Below are 18,599 nucleotides of genomic sequence, written 5' to 3' on the forward strand. Positions count from 1 at the left end.
AGGGGGAGCACAGGCAGCCAGGGAAAGGGGAGCACAGGCAGCCAGGGAAAGGGGGGCAGGCAGTTACAGAAAGAGGGGCAGGCAGCTACAGAAAGAGGGGCAGGCAGCTACAGAAAGAGGGGCAGGCAGCCAGGGGAGAAGGGGGAGCACAGGCAGCCAGGGAAAGGGGAGCACAGGCAGCCAGGGAAAGGGGGGCAGGCAGCCAGGGGAGAAGGGGGAGCACAGGCAGCCAGGGAAAGGCGAGCACAGGCAGCCAGGGAAAGGGGAGCACAGGCAGCCAGGGAAAGGGGGGCAGGCAGTTACAGAAAGAGGGGCAGGCAGCCAGGAAAAGGGGGCAGGCAGCTACAGAAAGAGGGGCAGGCAGCCAGGGAAACGGGGGGGCAGGCAGCTACAGAAAGAGGGTCAGGCAGCCAGGGGAAAGGGGGTCAGACGAATTGGCAAGGGGGGGAAGCATGCAGCCAGGGGAAAGGGGGTCAGGCAGCCCAGGGAAAAAGGAGAGAGAGAAAGGGGGCTTAGCCAGCAAGGGAAAAGTCCCCCCCCCCCATTTCCCGTGGGTACCCGCCTGCCCGCCCCACCTTTCTGGAGCATGCAGCAGCTGGGAGTAAGCCCACACATGGAGGAGAGATGAACCAGAGCCCACCACACACCCAGACACGCCACCACTGTGGGAGAGAGCATGGCGGGAGCATAGAGTCACAGCCAGCACCCTACCAGCTGTTTAGAGCCCCGTCCCATACAGGCGTGTCCCCTCCCACACACACACAAAAGAGGCGTGTCCCAGCTGTCCCATTATTCCACCATCTACATCACATGGTGCATAGTGCCAGGGTGACCAGCACCAGCTGTGGGGGGCCAGGTGGCGGCGAGGGAGGGAGGGAGGGGCCAGCTAGACACACAAACACACTCGACGTGGCACACACACCAGCCATCACCGACATCTTCCTCCACACACTTACTGTACTGCAGCCAAGGGGTCCGTCCTAGAGAAATCCGCTCGGGCAGAGTCGCTCCACTTTGATGGTGGGTCTGCAATAGGTGCAAAAGATTACAAATTTTAGCCGAGGCGGCGGGGTTGTAAGGGAGGGTATTTATAGGCCATTTGTAAGGGACGACAGACGTCCTCCTTACCTTCCTCACGCTGAGTGAAATGCCAACACTGAGACGCAGACGACATACAGCCCCGCCACGGTGCCACGTCTCCTCCTTCTCCCATGCCACAAATATGCTACTATTATTCACCGTAAACAATATAAATACAATGTGTTTCACTATGTCATGTGAGTCATATGATACCAGATGATAATGCCTGTGGTTTATTAATACTGAGGAATGTCGTATGTGGTATATAGAGCGTACATACGCAATGTTTCCACTCCCGAATTATTGATATTTCATGGTGTACGTTTAATGAGATTTTATAACTAATACGTAATACACCGTAAATACTTAAGAAATGGCCAAATACCTTTAATTTATATAATGCTTTGTTAGATGTGGCATTATTGCAAGGCTGTGAACTTTTGCAAAACACTTGCCTACACTCTATTATAACTCTGTTATTATAAACAACATCTACGTTAACATTAAAACTAATTAAACAAGACAAGTTGTAAGCTCATAATGGCACTAAATAACTTTTAAATATTTATGAAATAAGCCATGAGCTGCATAATACCACTGTCAAATTTTAACATTATCGTGGCAACGAGGACAGGTATAACTTGTTTTAGGATTTTGGTCTGTAAAAAAAAAATAAACATTATATTAATCTATTTATCTTATAAAATTAAGCTTTAAATATTAGAAACAGACAAAATTTGCAAAATAAATATTCAAAACACTATAGAAATTGTCATAAATATTTAGGGTCCTTCCAAGTCCTAAACTGTTTCAGACACATCCTCGAGCACGTCACACCTACAAACCTTCGACTTTATATTTGTATAGCATTTCCCTGTTTATTATTTATATATTTTATTTACATTCCATTATTATTATTTAATTTAAATCTACAATTGATAAATATTGTGAACATAAACTGTCAATATTCGACTTCATAGAATTTTCTATAAAACGAAGGTTGCTCATTTTCTATGACATTTCAGACGGATAACATTTATACAATTGATATATAATTTAATTTTTAATTTTTTAAGATTTATAGTATAATTCCCGTTATTGGGTTCCCTTAGGCCTATTGCTGACGTTCCCCGTGATACAATCCACAATAGTTGCCTAATAATAATAAGCAATAGGTGCTTATTGTGCACCCCATACTCATCCTGTGAGTGGTAGTTTATTGTGCACCCCATACTCATCCTGTGAGTGGTAGTTTATTGTGTACCCCATACTCATCCTGTGAGTGGTAGTTTATTGTGCACCCCATACTCATCCTGTGAGTGGTAGTTTATTGTGCACCCCATACTCATCCTGTGAGTGGTAGTTTATTGTGCACCCCATACTCATCCTGTGAGTGGTAGTTTATTGTGCACCCCATACTCATCCTGTGAGCGGTAGTTTATTGTGCACCCCATACTCATCCTGTGAGTGGTAGTTTATTGTGTACCCCATACTCATCCTGTGAGTGGTAGTTTATTGTGCACCCCATACTCATCCTGTGAGTGGTAGTTTATTGTGTACCCCATACTCATCCTGTGAGCGGTAGTTTATTGTGCACCCCATACTCATCCTGTGAGTGGTAGTTTATTGTGTACCCCATACTCATCCTGTGAGTGGTAGTTTATTGTGCACCCCATACTCATCCTGTGAGCGGTAGTTTATTGTGCACCCCATACTCATCCTGTGAGTGGTAGTTTATTGTGTACCCCATACTCATCCTGTGAGTGGTAGTTTATTGTGCACCCCATACTCATCCTGTGAGCGGTAGTTTATTGTGCACCCCATACTCATCCTGCGAGCGGTAGTTTATTGTGCACCTCATACTCATCCTGTGAGTGGTAGTTTATTGTGCACCTCATACTCATCCTATGAGCGGTAGTTAATTGTACATCCTGTGAGCAGTAGTTAATTATGCACTCTATACTCATCCTGTGAGCGGTAGTTTATTGTGCACCCCATATTCATCCTATGGTCAATAGTTTATTGTGCACTCCATACTCACCCTGTTAGCTGTAGCTTATTGTGCACCTAATGCTCATCTACCTGTGAGCGGTAGTTTATCGAGCACCACTTACCATGTGAGCAGTTATTTATTATGCACCCCTGTACTCATCACATGAGCGGTAGTTTATAAACCGCTCGCAAGATGAGTATGGTGTGAGCGTCAAGGCATCGTATCCTAAAGAATGTCAGGATAAAGAAAATAAGGCGCAGCTAATATAAAGAAATACTGTAATAGATATGAACTCGTTGCATATAATGGTGAAGTAATTGTGTGTGACAATACACATAATAATGATAAGTGCAGAAGGCCTATTGGCCCATTGAAGGGGCATATAACTGGCCGACGCCTCACAGTGTTGAAGAGCGTTTATTTTTTTTAGTTTAGTTCATTTATTATGCACCCCATACCCATCCTGTGGGCGGTAGTGGAAAGGGTTACAGAGGCACATAATGGGCTCAGGGACTGAACCCCACAATTCATTTAGCTAAGCAAGTTACAATCTTGATGAGCTAGTTACAAAATTCAGTATAAGTCGTCACATCAACAATAGGCTCAAGACCGACCACAAGTATAGTTTCTAAATTAAGCAACTGACATACGTGGAGAGCTAATGGTGTTCAAAAGAGAACTCGACAAACACCTCCTGAGGATACCTGATCAACCAGGCTGTGATTCATACGTCAGGCTGCGAGCAGCCGCGTCCAACAACGTGGTTGATCAGACCATCAACGGGAAGGTCTGTCAGAGACTGGGCCGCGGGGACGTTGATCCCCAAAACTAACGCAAGGTAACCGCAAGACGACAGTACGTTTAACAATAATATCAAAGAAAACCAGCCCCAAAACCTCTCAAATAGAATTACCGAGCGTATTTACAAACTGACTTGTCGGTCACACAAGTGTTCTGGTTGGGATGGAACACTTTGCCTCCGGTACATCGGTACTTGCGGAGGACGAGGTTGGACCCTAGCACAGACTTGGTACATGTATAGTACCTCTCACACTTACAGTCAGGGCACCATTTGGTCACCACTTGGTCCGGGAGACATCTCCCGTCACGCAGGGTGCAGTTGCGCCTCCACAGATCTCCAGTATCATCTTTTGATACTGGTAATGGCTCGAAAGGGCCACCACTTACGGGCTATTCATGCCCGTGCCACCTCTTGGGTGGCTTAATCTTCATCAATCAATCATTACAGTCAGGGTGGGGATACACTCCCACTAATTTGTTCTCACACGACGCTACATTACATTTGGGCTGTGTTGTGGTTGTAGGCTGGACGGTCGTCGTAGTAGGTGTAGGGGTGGTAGGCTGGACGGTCGTCGTAGTAGGTGTAGGGGTGGTAGGCTGGACGGTCGTCGTAGTAGGTGTAGGGGTGGTAGGCTGGACGGTCGTCGTAGTAGGTGTAGGGGTGGTAGGCTGGACGGTCGTCGTAGTAGGTGTAGGGGTGGTAGGCTGGACGGTCGTCGTAGTAGGTGTAGGGGTGGTAGGCTGGACGGTCGTCGTAGTAGGTGTAGGGGTGGTAGGCTGGACGGTCGTCGTAATAGGTTCAGTGATGATAGGTGTGAGGCTCATAGAGAAACAACTGGTTACGATGCCAGGACCCATGCATAAAGCTACCTGGCCAACACCACTTTCATCGACTGACACTAGTACTGGACCAAAGCCTTCACACGTGACTGACGTAGTACACATCTGCTGCCCTCTGTTGTATGAAAGCAATATTTATAAATATAATACACATACAATATACATCACAATACATCCATAATATATATAACATTTAACATACAAAAACAACCTCGTAAAGACTGTCTTGCGTGGCACCAGTCTGTCCTTATAAAATCTGACTAATTGTTCAGTAATCCAGCTGCCACCAACCCCCTATTTTTGAATGAAAACCGTAACACAACGTATAACCTTATAGTCTTCCAAGATGCGACCGAGCGCAAATTCAATATATATATATATATATATATATATATATATATATATATATATATATATATATATATATATATATATATATATATATTTAATGTGTGTGTGTGTGCAGGTTAATCAAAGCGTTGCAAGACACTGTGATGAATTTCCAGATATAGTGAAAATGATTAGGCCATCGAGGTAATGCCACCATAGAAATGTGGAGTTCCTACTGGCATTAATAGCATTGGAACTACCCAATCTACCTACGTTAACTAAAAGGGGAGAATAAGTCACAGTTTTATGGCTGAAAACAATTCAACGCACACATATAGACAGAAAGGGGAGTGACGACATTTCAGTGCGTCCTGGACCGTTATGGAGTCGTGACTGAGCAATACTGGGAAATGTCGTCACTTCCATTTCATTGCGTATGTCTCGGTTGGGTTATTTGTTATCTAAAATAAACAAATACATATACAAACAGATTTATTCGTACATAGGTAAACATAAAGTTAAATCCCTGCCAAGTTGGCTTTTTATCTCTAAAAAGCTTTAATAATTTGTTATTACAAATGCGCTTGACTTGATTCACTCGGCTCCTTTGTCTTATGGTAAAAAATAGTACTAATTAAGTGAGTTTATTAATTTGTCTACGAAAGTCCATCGGCACTGCTGACCATAATCTTCTCAAGCTACAGTACTCGGGAGTCAGGGGTCACTTTTCTTATCTACATCCGATCCAATCTCAACAATAGATAACAATTTGTTTGTAAGTGATACTAATTTTTTTTTTTTTTTTGAGATATATACAAGAGTTATTACATTCTTGTACAGCCACTAGTACGCGTAGCGTTTCGGGCAGGTCCCTGGAATACGATCCCCTGCCGCGAAGAATCGTTTTTTCATCCAAGTACACATTTTACTGTTGCGTTAAACAGAGGCTACAGTTAAGGATTTGCGCCCAGTAAATCCTCCCCGGCCAGGATACGAACCCATGACATAGCGCTCGCGGAACGCCAGGCGAGTGTCTTACCACTACACCACGGAGACTGTACTAATCCTACACAACCACTTAACACTGGTGTTCCCCAGGGCAATATATTTATTCCTCTACCCAATGGCCACAGTATCCAAGAGTGGCGTTGGTTCCACCTTGAATCAATGCTATCAACGCTGATGACGTTGATTCTGCGTTGGGTTTGGATATTGTGCCCAACGGGTCCTCTTTCTACTCTACACAAACCAAAGGTGGGTGGCGGAGTCCTCAGAGTTTCATTATGTCAATCAACCTTGGAACACAAATACTTTGAGCTTTACAAGAATGTAAAATCATCATTGCTATGTACCCCCTCTTAACCCCAATGTACCTTCTTGTATATAAATAAATACTAGAGCAACCTTAGAATATATATTTAAAAACATATGGAAAATCGGATGTTTGTATATCCAACGTTAACGGGGCTAGCCTCATTAAAGACTTAAATAGCGACACATTTTTGGTTTCGACCCGGGCATCGCCGGGTACTCCTAATACCCCGTAAATTACTCCAAAACAACCATGTCTAGACCTAACTATAGAAACCCACAATATTTTTTTTAGTATATATTCGAGAAAATAACGTTTAATATACGGTTTGACTTACGTCATCAGCTGTGTGTCGAGTGTAAACCATTTTTCATTCATAAAGACACCAAGATTAACACCCCATCCTCCAAACAAAGACCCAAAAGTGATTCTATGCACCCCCAAAACCCCGTTTTTGAATGCAAAACGGTTTACACACGACTCACAACTGATTTCGTTCGAACACTTCCGGAACAAGTGCTTCACTGACTAATTTTATTCGAACCTCAATGCTATAAATGCTTCATCCACTTATTACAAATACAAATAATCGCCAACAGAACCTAAACACCTAACCTAATTTGTCCAAGGCTAAATATATAAAATCTTATAATAAATAATATTTATTTATTTTGATAAAAATAGTTTTTCATTATACAGTACGTTCAAATGGCTGAATACGATTTTGAGGCTGGTCGATGCTTTGACGAGCATATAATCTAAGGATGGATTGTATCCCGCATGAAAGATTCAATATACCCCGTTGGTTATCTGTTATTTTGTCAAATGCCAACTTATTAACATCTACATAAAACAGTATTTGACTTAAAGGTATACCAGGCACGTCAGAACCTCTGATTAATCATACAAACAGCTGAACGTAAATTAAATACATCATAATCAAATGTAAACAATATTTACCTGCAAGAGTGAACGAAAATGGAAAGCAGCAGAGCTACACCGCTGACCTGGGAAAAAAAAACATATTTAACCTATTGGTAGATAGATATTATATTTTAGATTCCAGAAAACACATATTACATTTGTAATATCTTCAGTCTGTATCTACATACGATGGATTATTTGCCCTCTGTTTTTAATACTTACAAAGACCATAGTTAACTGATGCTTCATGGTAATCAGAGGTATATAAATGGTTGTAGCGATATGGAATCAGGACTGCGAAGTCTTGTTGTAATGAACGATATACTTGCAACATAGGTGCTATGTATTCAAGACAGGTACTACGCATGCATGGCAGGCGATAGGCTAGCAAGGCGACTGCTACACTTGAAATCTTCCTGGGCTCGTGACTGCTGCTGAGTGCTGCAGGTGTAATAACTTCAGTGCTTGAAACTGTGAGCTTGCGCCTTCCAACTCCACATATGGTCGGCAGCACACTGCAATAATTTCAACGTGCGCAGTCTAGCTTCGATCTATATTGACTCACAAACACCTGAGCGACAAATTTCTCAGGTGAGATGTTTATTACATGCAAATAATGTCACTGCTAGAGGCAGTGTTTACGGTGTAACGGTTCACTTCCACACTCACTATGAATGTTCATCAGAAAATGAAGAAACGACGAAGTTTCCATCAAATGTCTCATTGTCTGTAGATAAACTCATAGCTAATTCTTAAACTACATTACTGTGTATACCTAGTTTTATTAGTAAAAAAAATAGTTCTTAATCAGTACAGTATATGGAATAGTACATTCATCTGTTGTTTGCGGAACATAAAATTTATGAGAGCAATTCTGTTCTTATACTTTCAACGCAATTTCTTCCTAATGCACAACTGCGCACCTTCAGGGGTGTCTGTGGATGGACTATTTACTCTATACATTTAAAGACAGTCAATCAAATATGATCCTGCTTGCAAATTTTTTCCTTAGGCATTTTTAATTTTTTTGGGGGGGCATTTGCATTTTGAGGAGGGGAGGGAGTGTTTTGGATATTTTGTTGGGAGTTTTTTGTTAAAAATTTTGAACAGCATTGTGTTCACTGTTATCTGAACATTGTACACAGTCTTTATCACAGTCAGGCTCTTCTGTATTACTATCATTGCTAAATAATAGCAGTTACATATATTTTTTGACATTTTAAGTGATTCTGTGGTCACAAGCTGAACAGCAGTGTTGTTAGCTCGTGCTACATGCGCCAGCCTTGTTTGCTCTCTCAGTACCGAGGCCTTCACACCCGGTAATTGTGCCTACGATTGTTTTCCTTGCATCTGGGTTTAATTGGAAGAGGAGTTCTCCAAAAGTCATCTTCGTTCGAGGTGAAGAAAAATAAATAAGTAACTATAAAATGTATTACACTCATTATAAAATTACACAACGTTTCGAACCTACATGGTTCATTCTCAAGTGATGGGACAGTACAGGGCATATTGGATTCATACCATTCGGCAGTCAGGTGTGAACAATGGGGTCAAGTGTAAACAAATGGATCGAAAAATGGGGTTAAAAGGTCTATACAAATCGATCAAGAATAAGGCATAAAGGGGAGAAGAGTAAGGTGTAAAGTGTGAAGAATAAGGCGAAAATCGAGAACGAGACACATACAAAGATTAATCAGGTGTAGTGGGCGTGGCAAATTGAGCAGTGTCTTCTATGTTGATGTTACCATCTTCACGTTCCGGTCTTGTTCTTACAAGAACAATACAAGACTTTTGTATGAACAAAAGAACAAGACTTTTGGAGAACTCCTCTTCCAATTAAACCCAGATGCAAGAGCACTATAGTCAGAGGGATAGACACCCTAAACAAGACAATAATCAATATAGAATATGCAGTCATATTCAATGAAACACACACACACACACACATACATATATATATATATATATATATATATATATATATATATATATATATATATATATATATATATATATATATATATATATATATATATATATATATATATATACGTGGCTTTGCAAGAATGTAAAAATATTAATAATGTAATCTCATTATATGCCTCAGTAACACCACTACCGTGCACAGGATAAGTGTAATGCATAATAAATGAAGTAAACTAACCAATGTAATCTCACCAACCATTGGACCTAGCTTATTGTAAATAGAATATTATTATTATTATTATTATAATTATTATTATAATTATATATATAAGTTGCCGCCTCCAGCAAACAACCCCCAGTGATCGTGCACGCCTCACAGCTGTGCAAGCTCCCCATGCAGGGGACTTCCTTCTGGCAGTCCCCATGTCTGCGACAGGCACATGTCTTGATCCGCAGAAGCTCCGTATTGCAGTCACTCTCCGTCTTGCTTCCCCTATCCACACTGTTCATAGGTATATTTGCGGTGAGGCAGATGCTGACGAATATGGATTGCATGGCCTGCACTGTGGAAAATCTGGTGGTTGGCACACTAGACACGACGAAGTCAATAACATCATTGAAAGAAGCCTTACCTCTGCTCAGTGTCCAGCGGAGAGAGAGCCCCTCAACCTATTGAACCGTGACTGTTAGATTTGTCGGCCGACCAGACGGAATCACACTGCGCCCTTGGAAGGGTGGCAGGCAGTTGGCATGAGACTATACTTGCGTATCCACCCTGGCAACCACATATATCATCTTCTCTGCCGGCCAAGCAGGAGCCGCGGCGACACACAGAGAAAGACTCAAGTCAGCCAAGTACAGGGAATTAGATCACCGGTAACACTTTGTTCCAATAGGGTCTGAGACCCTAGGCCCATGGGGAGAGAATGCAAGAAGGTTTCAAAAGGATCTTGATTCCAAGTTCATTGACACTACAAGATACCTTAGAGCAGCAAGTTTTCTCTTTCAGCGCCTCAGTGTCGCGATCCAGAGGGGAAATGCCCGCTGCGTCCTCGGTTCCTGTCCGGCGTCGGAGGAGTTCCAGGAAATCTACAGTCTCTAGAAAGCGAACTTTTTCTTGTGTCCTCTCAATGCTCATTTTTTGTATAAAATCAGTACGTAACTGTATAACCTTGCATAATAAAGTGTACACCATAAAAAAGGCGGTGGTAGCACTCTAACGAACACTCATATGTATTCAGAGTTAAATGGCAAGTTTTTCTCTGAATGCTCTATGTTCCCTTCTTTGAGGCTGTGGGTCCCTATAATTGCACCAGAGGTGGTACCCCCTCATAATAATAATAACAACAATAATAATAATAATAATAATAATAATAATAATAATAATAATAATAATAATAATAATAATAATAATAATAATAATAATTATTATTATTGTTATTATTATTATTATTATTATTTATTATTATTATTATTATTATTATTATTATTATTTATTATTATTATTATTCTCTCCATCAGTTTCTTGGAGAAAATTGCGTGAGGAGGTATAATGACAATCAAGGAGCTTTTGCTGATTAGATTCGTCTTGAGAAACTGTTGCTGCAATATGATTATCTCAATAATATTGTGCAACAATTCAGTTGCATATATTGCAGTGCCTCCAGATGCACACCTCCCGAGTTTAGATACAATTGAGACCCCGAGAAGGTCTCAAGAGTGTAGTTGACCATTGTTAAGAGCCTCGTCATGGTTATGAGGCGTATGGCTGGCTATCTCCTGGCACCACCGGCTCCCTTACTGTCACACTGCAGTAAGCTCTTGCTAAGGTAATGTGAGAGTTGATCTGTGGGTATTGGGCTGTTCTTGAGGCCTATGGGTGACATGTGATCATAGGCTTATAAACTCGTGGAACCTCCTACCCGCCGGAGCTAAAAATAGAGAAATATTGCTTCGGTTCAAGAACCTGCAGGTAAATCTGGCATAACATTAAGATAAATGGGTGCACCTTTGACAAGCCACGGGCCTCCTGTTCTCGGCGAGGCCACTAGAGAGAGATGGTGGCCCTCGGGTAAATTAAGGTAGACAAACTCTAAACGAGTCTTTGACCAAAGGTGTAGAAACTGTTTTTCTTATTTAAGTGGCATAATAAAAACTTATTGCAGACCTAGTTTAAAGAATTATTTCGAGGGAATGTTCCAGCTACAGTATTGATGCTTATTATGTATGTATAATACTGTAGTTGTATTTCTACTAAAGTACTGTACATGTAATGTAATTGACCCACAAATCTTCGGAAAGCAGTCTAATCAGAGGTAGCTTAATGTTTTCTCTAGAGTAAATTGTGAATCATTTGAATAATATACTCTTAGTCCTACTTTACTGTGTTATTTGGGTGCAGTGTAAAGTTGGATGGTATAACTGGCATTATATTTACCTGAATTTACCTGAGGGCCACTAACACTCCAGTGGCCTCAGTGAGGACAGGAAGCCTGGTGGCTTGTCAAAAATCCCCCCATTTGCGCTCCGGACTTTTTTTTTTGAGCTAGATTTTAAAATTCAACAGAGTTTTGGCATTTATGGCTTTGGTGGGTAGGTGGTTTCATAGGTTTCACACTGTGGGTAAAAAAGCATCTCCTGTTTTCAGTCGTACATTGTGGCTTGTTGAGCTTGAAACCATTGCTCCTTGTGTTACATCTGACCTTTTGAAGAAATTGTTAGGATCAACATCTTCAAAACTGTTCAGTATTTAAAAAGTTTTGATAAAATCTGTTGTATCGCGCCCTGTGGCCCTCGACCATTCCTATTGTCAGCACTGAGAACTGCGGTGGTTAGTTACCACCTACTGAAGCAGAAACCCTATATATATAGGGGATTAATGCTTCCGCCACTGTTATGTTATTTCCTTAAAAAAACAAATAATTTTATATTGTGAGGGAGAAAAGATTTATTGTAGCAAGTCTGCTACCTGTGCACAGCTAAACCTAACCTGGTCTAACATGACCTAAGCTAACCTAACATGATCTCATCTAACCTAATATAGCCTAATTAAACCTTATCTAATAATGAATGGTTCCAGAAAATACATTGATTAGGTATGTATATGGCAGACATTGATTTTTTTTTAATGAATTTGTTTTTAACAAAAATGTAATAAAAATGTGAATTTTAAATTTGTAGTTTTTGGGCTTCATTTCAATATTCAGTAGGGATAGGCTGAATGAATGATGTTATAGGTTTATAATCTAAAAAAAAAACAGGCAACAAAATGTACTTATTAAATTTTAATTTTAATGACATTGTATAAATAGATGTACTCACCTATTAATGTACTCACTTGTATTAATGTACAAGTAATGTACTCACCCACTAATCGAGCTAGATTTTGAATTGTAGCAGTGTTTTGGCAATTACAGTTTTTGCAGATAGACAGTTCTATGGGTTTATGACCCTATGGGGGAAAAAGCATCTCATGTTTTCTTGCTCCTTATTTGTTACATTTGACCTTTTAAAGAATGTGTAGCCGAAGTACTGTACTACATCTGTGTTGCTCGGGACTAAGATCTTAACTGGAACAAAAGGATCACATTATTTTGGTCCTGTACCTGTACATATATAAGACATGTATAACATCCAACTCATCCATCACTATTCTAGATATTATGGCATTTACCTGTGGGCTACCATCTGTCTAGTAGCCACAATGGGGACAGAAATTTAGCAGCTTGTCAAAGTTCCCTCCTCCCCCTTTGATGCTTCTCTTGTCTCATATTGTTTATGTTAAAGCTTACAGTACTGTATATGTCCAGAGTTAAGATGTTGTACTATTTGAGTTAGGAGTTTCTGCCAAGTGGATAAGTGGTGTTTGTACCGAATACTGTAATTACTATATATTTTCACTTCTCATGATTAGAGTAGTTATGATTATAATCATGATTACTCAAAACTCAAATAAATATTTATTGTATATAAAGATGAATTGATGTACTCTAGCACAATTTAAGATTTTTGTTACTATTTCTTAGATCGTTCAACAATATAAGGAAAGTTCTTTTTCCAGGAGTAATGTTATGCTTCAAGGAATTGGAAGAAGTTTACATACAACACTAAAAACAGAACAGGTATACCCATCAGGCTTGATAAAGACCTCTGATTTGAGAATGGCAAAGGAAATAACAATTCCCATTCCATCTGGTCACATTGCTGGTAAGTTTTCCAAATAAAAATGGTTTAATGTCAGCTTCTGCCTTTGATTTTGTATTCATACCACTACTTCAAGTTCAGGGTAAAGTTGTAGGTCTCCAGACAGTCACTGATCTCTTACAATTACAGGTCTCTGGATATCAGCAGTTTAAAAATATCTTTCAGATGTTACAAAAAATCACAATGTCATCTTCATATATCCCACAAGTACATCTTTACAGTACAGTACTTGAATTTTCCTGAAGGATACAATCTCTCTTAGTGGCCTGAACCAGCTGGCCACTTATCAATGATCCCACCATTTTTCTTGGTGATTTTATCGAGCTAGATTTTGAATTGTAGCAGTGTTTTGGTAATTACAGTTTTTGCAGATAGACAGTTCTATGGGTTTATGACCCTATGGGGGAAAAAGCATCTCATGTTTTCTTGCTCCTTATTTGTTACATTTGACCTTTTAAAGAAGTGGTCTGGATCAATGTTTTCCAAATTGTTTAGTGTTTTAAGTTTCATTGAGATCAGTTCTGTCATGTCTGACTTGCAGTGGCTCTCAACCATTCCATGGTTGAGAGGCATGGGTGAGAGCCACCCTGTGGCTCTCAACCATTCCATGTATTAGTCGATTTTTTTTAAGGCTTTCTTTTTTACAAGAGTTGATAGTGTTTTTCTGAGAGAAGCCCTGGTAGCTTCAGGGAGCTACCAAGGCTCACCCAGAAATTGGCATTTCATATTATTAGAATATTATTTTATAAATATACTGTACAGTACAGTACTCTGATCTTTTCTTATATATTATGATGCATTATCATAAGAAATGCAATGAAGAAAAGTATGTATAGTCACTTTAATGTGGCTGGACCAAAATGTTGTGAGCTTTTCATGTGTAATGTTGTGAGTTTAACCATGAGAAAAGTACATATAAGAATGCATAGTGTTTTGCTAATCATTCTTAAATTTATTCAATACATAGGGCTTAAATTCGTTACAAGTTACCATCCTTAATAATAATACAGTACCTTCACATGCTTTTACATTTTCTTTCTCCCCTGTCTTGTGTGAATTGGGGGAACTAATATCTTAATTTATTTTTCTCAGGTAAGGTATGGAATGAGGGAGGGATTCCCATCCTTGGCCTTCATGGGTGGATGGACAATGCTGGGACTTGGGATGGTTTGGCTCCTCTACTTCCCAAGGATATTTCCTTGATAGCTATAGACTTTCCAGGTCATGGACTCTCATCGCCAAGACCTATGGGGTCTCCATCTCACTTTGTTGACTTGTTGCTTGTCATTGAACGGACAGTGCGGCATTTTGGGTGGAAAGAGGTGAGTTGTAATCAGAAACATCATTGCTTACAGTAGAGTTTTCATTGATTTTGGCAGTTTATTTTAAATTACTGTATAATGACAGTTATACTATGTATTGTACACATTTAAATGCAGTATAAGCCCTTAAAAATATACTAAAAAGCAGTGAAGGAAAAATATTTCTATATCACTGTTTTCTCTTCAGTAAATCAACTAACCATAACAACTAACTTTTCAAGTTAATTTACCCCTAAAAAATCTAGACTTACTGGTATATACAATGGATCCCTATAAATAATGGATAACATTTTTGCCAATCTGGGAGGACTCTGAAGTGGTTCCCTGTTGCTGCCCACTTGGTTAACTTCACCCAATTCAAGTTACCCTAGGTCCTTATGAGTCACTAGTAGCCTACCAGCAAACAGTAGCCAAACATTGGCCCCCTTAAAAAGATGCAAGGAGCAGGGGATGCTAGGTCACCCTAACTGAGAAACAAGGCACCAGAAAGATAGTGAAAAAACGGATCCCGAAAGAGAGGATTTGTTACATTTTTAACATTGTTTTTTTTCTCGGTTTTGGGTTAATCTCTGATCCACAAGCTCCCCTTGCATCATTGGTTTTGGTTTCTGGTAGGCAAGAGTGGATCTCAGAGAATTGGTGCATCTGCCTAAGGCTTGTGTAGACCAACACTTAGCTCAGGAAGTTACTGATAACCACTAGAAATGGGTGCGCATTATATTTATCACTTGAATTTTCCACTCATTCAATAAAAGGCATTTTCCATGTGTATAGTACTAAATTACAGTACTGTACTGCACTGTACTGTTAGGTAGGAAGCATAATGCCAAAATTTAATCCAAATATGCTCAAACACTCAAACTCAAATATGCAAATAAATATTTGCCTGGAGTTAGAGGAAAAACTTTTGTTTGACAACTTGGTTCATCTAGGAGGTGAGGCACAAGAGAAGGGGGAGACATTGGATAAACATACGATTAACGAGAGGTGTCACTCACCATAGCAAGAGCTAAGTAGCCCGAGACAATTCATGTTTAGCCAGACCAGCTCTCTCCCTTGTAATAATGGTGTTTTGCTCTCACTTACACCCGGCAAATAATGCATATGTGACCCATCCCAAACATTCACTAGGAACGGGTGTTAAAAAATAATTTGAGTATCTGATTTCACGCTCTTGTTCAGAAAGAATTTACAGTATGATTTTAAATCTTTTGTAGTATTCAGTCAGGCATATCTGTATCTTTCACTTTAATTTTCAGGTGAACTTATTAGGGCATAGCATGGGTGGTGCTGCCTCAATGTTGTATGCAGGAGCTTTTCCAGAGAAAGTTAAAAAAGTCGTAATGATTGATCTCATCAAGCCTGTTTCAACTGATCCAGATGTTCAGCCACTGAAAACTGCTCAAGGTATTGGAGAACTCATAGAAGCAGAGACCAAGATTGGCAGAGATCCTCAGTGTTATGAATATAATGATTTGGTAGACAAGATGGTAAAGTCATATGGGTTATCTTTAACTGAAGAAGCTGCTAAAGTTTTACTTAAAAGAGGCTCAATAAAACATACAAATGGTCTTTACTCTTTTAACTATGATCCAAGATTAAAATCAGGAAGTATTTATGGAACATCTTTTGAACAACAAAAGGCATTTGCAAATAAATTGCAATGTGAATTGCTGATTATTAAGGCTTCAACTGGACCTTGGTATGAGAGTAAAGAGTTATATGATGAAATAATTAGTATCTATGAAAAGAAAGCAAATAAATATATATTTAAGAGTGTAGAGGGCACTCACCATGTTCATTTAAACAATCCAGAAGTTGTTGCTCCTATTCTTTGTGATTTTTTTCAAGATAAATTATGATCCAATAAATATATGTAGTGTATTAAGCAGAAATGTAATGGTATTTTGTATATGAAGAGGATTATAAATTAGTGTTACTGTAGTAATTTACAGGAAAAACGTTATCTTTTATTTTACCGTTAAATATACCTGTCCGAAACGCTGTGTGTGTTAGTGATTTTACAAGAATGTAAAAACATCAATGTTATGTACTCCCCTAAACCCAATGTACCTTCTTGTATATATATATATATATATATATATATATATATATATATATATATATATATATATATATACTGTAAAAATAAATAAATAAAAATAACTTGTTATTATTATTTTTATTTTAAGTTTTGCTAGAAATGCTATGTATATTAATGGCTTCATTATATGTGTAATTCTTGCTCCTACAATTGTCTCTTCCTCTAATGCTTTCTGTGTACATATTCTTACAAATAATTTAGTACTGTACATTAAATATGATGTAAACTCATTTGTCTGTAACATTGAAAATATAATTTTATGAATGAGATTATACATCCTCATAAGTAGCCAGAGGGAGTGAAGGGTCAGCTCGAAATTGACTCGCCTCCCATCCTCTTTCTCCGAAATGTTATTAATATAAATGGTGGTTATTTTATAATAAAAAAACTAAGGATTTTTTAACCATCTGAAGACTTTTAGATCATACCTTCACAGCTATGGACTGTTACAAGCTTTCAGAACCTTCATCTTTAGGACAGTGTATTTGGTGCTGTTCTGGCTCATCTTCCTTATACAGAACCTGGGTGCATCCCTAGTCTTCCTTGAGGGGTGGTTGTGAAGACATTTCTCCAGATATTTAAAATTCCTTAATGTGGCATACACTTTTTAATAAACCTTTGAAACATTGTCAATAAAATGCCTATGCTGACTTAGCTATGACATACAGAAACTATATACTGGTTAAAATGTGAAAGGTAAAAAAACAGGTTTGGATGTAATGACATGCTTCTGTCCGGTGGGTCCGAGGTGGCTTGCTGTTGCTAGCTGCTCTGGTTAACTCGTGGCTCTTACAATCACACCAGAGCCTTCTGGAGGCCAGAGGCCAAAACCTGCAGAAAGCAGGGGCTATGTGATCACCTTCGCCATGATAGCAGCCACCAAAAAGGAAAAAAAGACAAGTACAGGTAATTATCAAAAGAAGGCACCAAGTTGGGGAGGCTATGTAACCCCATCAAATATGTGTGGGATATTCAAAAGGTGCTAAATATCATTAAGGATGCCAATACGAGAACAAAAGCACATAAGACGAACAATATCACAGGTATCTGATTCACCAAGGATTCTATTGAGGCACAGGTGTGAAGCAAGACATGTGCAACAAAAAAAAAGACAAGCAAAAGCCAATGAAAAATTCACTGTAAACAAATGACAAGACTGATCTCATAAAAACTTAAAGAACTAAACAAAACGGTGGATGTTAACCCAAACCATTTCTTTAAAAGGTCACATGTAACCCATAAAGGGGCAACAGCTTCAAGCTCAACAAGCCACAATGTTAGGAGAAAAAATAGATGCTTTTCACCCATAGGCTCTATGGGCACCGTTGGTTGAAAGCAACTGACATTATGTATACAGTAGTTTGTAACGGTCTCTTTCAACCAATGGTATGCACTTATAAATCCATGGAACCACCTACTCGCCTAAGTCATAAATGCCAAGACATTACAGTACAGAAGTTCAAGATCCAATTTGAATACTTCTTAGGAGAAATAGGGTGGGGCATTTAACAAGCCACCAACTTCCAGTCCCCATGAGGTAAATTTGTATAAGTTACTCTGTTTTGTTGTGTTCTTGTAGCTTTACTAAATTTCACTTTTGTATTTACCCTAATGTTAATAATGTTAACAAAAATACTGTACTGTAGGTAGAACAACAGATTACATAATGATAATTCCACGATAATGATGTAATAGTCTTTGTCGTCATTAAGTATCACCATTATATTGTATAACATTTGTTATATATATTGAACATTCTCACTA

General features: G+C 39.2%; 3 protein-coding genes across 4 annotated transcripts in view; 1 reads left to right on the top strand and 2 right to left on the bottom strand.

The window, feature by feature from the left end:
- The window catches only part of Dp1 (satellite-binding protein 1 Dp1), a 28,035-nt gene extending 26,816 nt beyond the window's left edge, over window positions 1–1,219 (bottom strand). The window contains exons 1-2 of the mRNA XM_069313667.1: window positions 1,129–1,219; window positions 957–1,026 (exon numbers count right to left, since the gene is read on the bottom strand). The gene's annotated coding sequence lies outside the window, so the exon portion shown is untranslated. The remainder of the gene's footprint in view (window positions 1–956; window positions 1,027–1,128) is intronic.
- A 2,614-nt stretch (window positions 1,220–3,833) lies between these two features.
- On the bottom strand, window positions 3,834–7,678 carry LOC138357102 (mucin-2-like). The gene is made up of 4 exons (XM_069313668.1): window positions 7,503–7,678; window positions 7,317–7,363; window positions 4,317–4,829; window positions 3,834–4,127 (listed from the first exon to the last, which is right to left on the bottom strand). Exons 1-4 carry the CDS (start codon window positions 7,527–7,529, stop codon window positions 3,983–3,985), a joined length of 732 nt encoding a protein of 243 aa, XP_069169769.1. The 5' UTR covers window positions 7,530–7,678; the 3' UTR covers window positions 3,834–3,982.
- A 3,061-nt stretch (window positions 7,679–10,739) lies between these two features.
- On the top strand, window positions 10,740–17,243 carry LOC138357103 (probable serine hydrolase). Of its 2 annotated transcripts, none has more exons than XM_069313669.1 (4): window positions 10,740–11,035; window positions 13,267–13,412; window positions 14,502–14,731; window positions 15,991–17,243. In XM_069313669.1, the coding sequence occupies exons 1-4, from the start codon at window positions 10,956–10,958 to the stop codon at window positions 16,591–16,593; spliced, it is 1,059 nt and encodes a 352-aa protein (XP_069169770.1). In that variant the 5' UTR covers window positions 10,740–10,955; the 3' UTR covers window positions 16,594–17,243. The 2 variants fall into 2 exon arrangements, with proteins under 2 accessions (XP_069169770.1, XP_069169771.1); XM_069313670.1 differs by lacking the exon at window positions 10,740–11,035 and adding an exon at window positions 11,042–11,178.
- The last annotated feature ends 1,356 nt before the right edge of the window (window positions 17,244–18,599 follow it).

The sequence above is a fragment of the Procambarus clarkii genome, chromosome 76 (assembly GCF_040958095.1).
Source record: "Procambarus clarkii isolate CNS0578487 chromosome 76, FALCON_Pclarkii_2.0, whole genome shotgun sequence".
In the NCBI taxonomy this organism is placed as follows: Eukaryota; Metazoa; Arthropoda; class Malacostraca; order Decapoda; family Cambaridae; genus Procambarus; species Procambarus clarkii.

What these genes read in the sequence shown, in the direction of transcription:
- LOC138357102 (XM_069313668.1), bottom strand. Translation starts at nt 7,529, where the DNA reads ATGAAGCATCAGTTAACTATGGTCTTT. An exon ending in ATTTTCGTTCACTCTTGCAG is followed by an intron (nt 4,830 to 7,316) that starts GTAAATATTGTT and finishes TTCATACAACAG; the next exon opens with AGGGCAGCAGATGTGTACTA. An exon ending in TATCCCCACCCTGACTGTAA is followed by an intron (nt 4,128 to 4,316) that starts TGATTGATTGAT and finishes CCCTGACTGTAA; the next exon opens with GTGTGAGAGGTACTATACAT.
- LOC138357103 (XM_069313669.1), top strand. Translation starts at nt 10,956, where the DNA reads ATGGTTATGAGGCGTATGGCTGGCTATCTCCTGGCACCACCGGCTCCC. An exon ending in TCCATCTGGTCACATTGCTG is followed by an intron (nt 13,413 to 14,501) that starts GTAAGTTTTCCA and finishes TATTTTTCTCAG; the next exon opens with GTAAGGTATGGAATGAGGGA. An exon ending in GGCATTTTGGGTGGAAAGAG is followed by an intron (nt 14,732 to 15,990) that starts GTGAGTTGTAAT and finishes TTTAATTTTCAG; the next exon opens with GTGAACTTATTAGGGCATAG.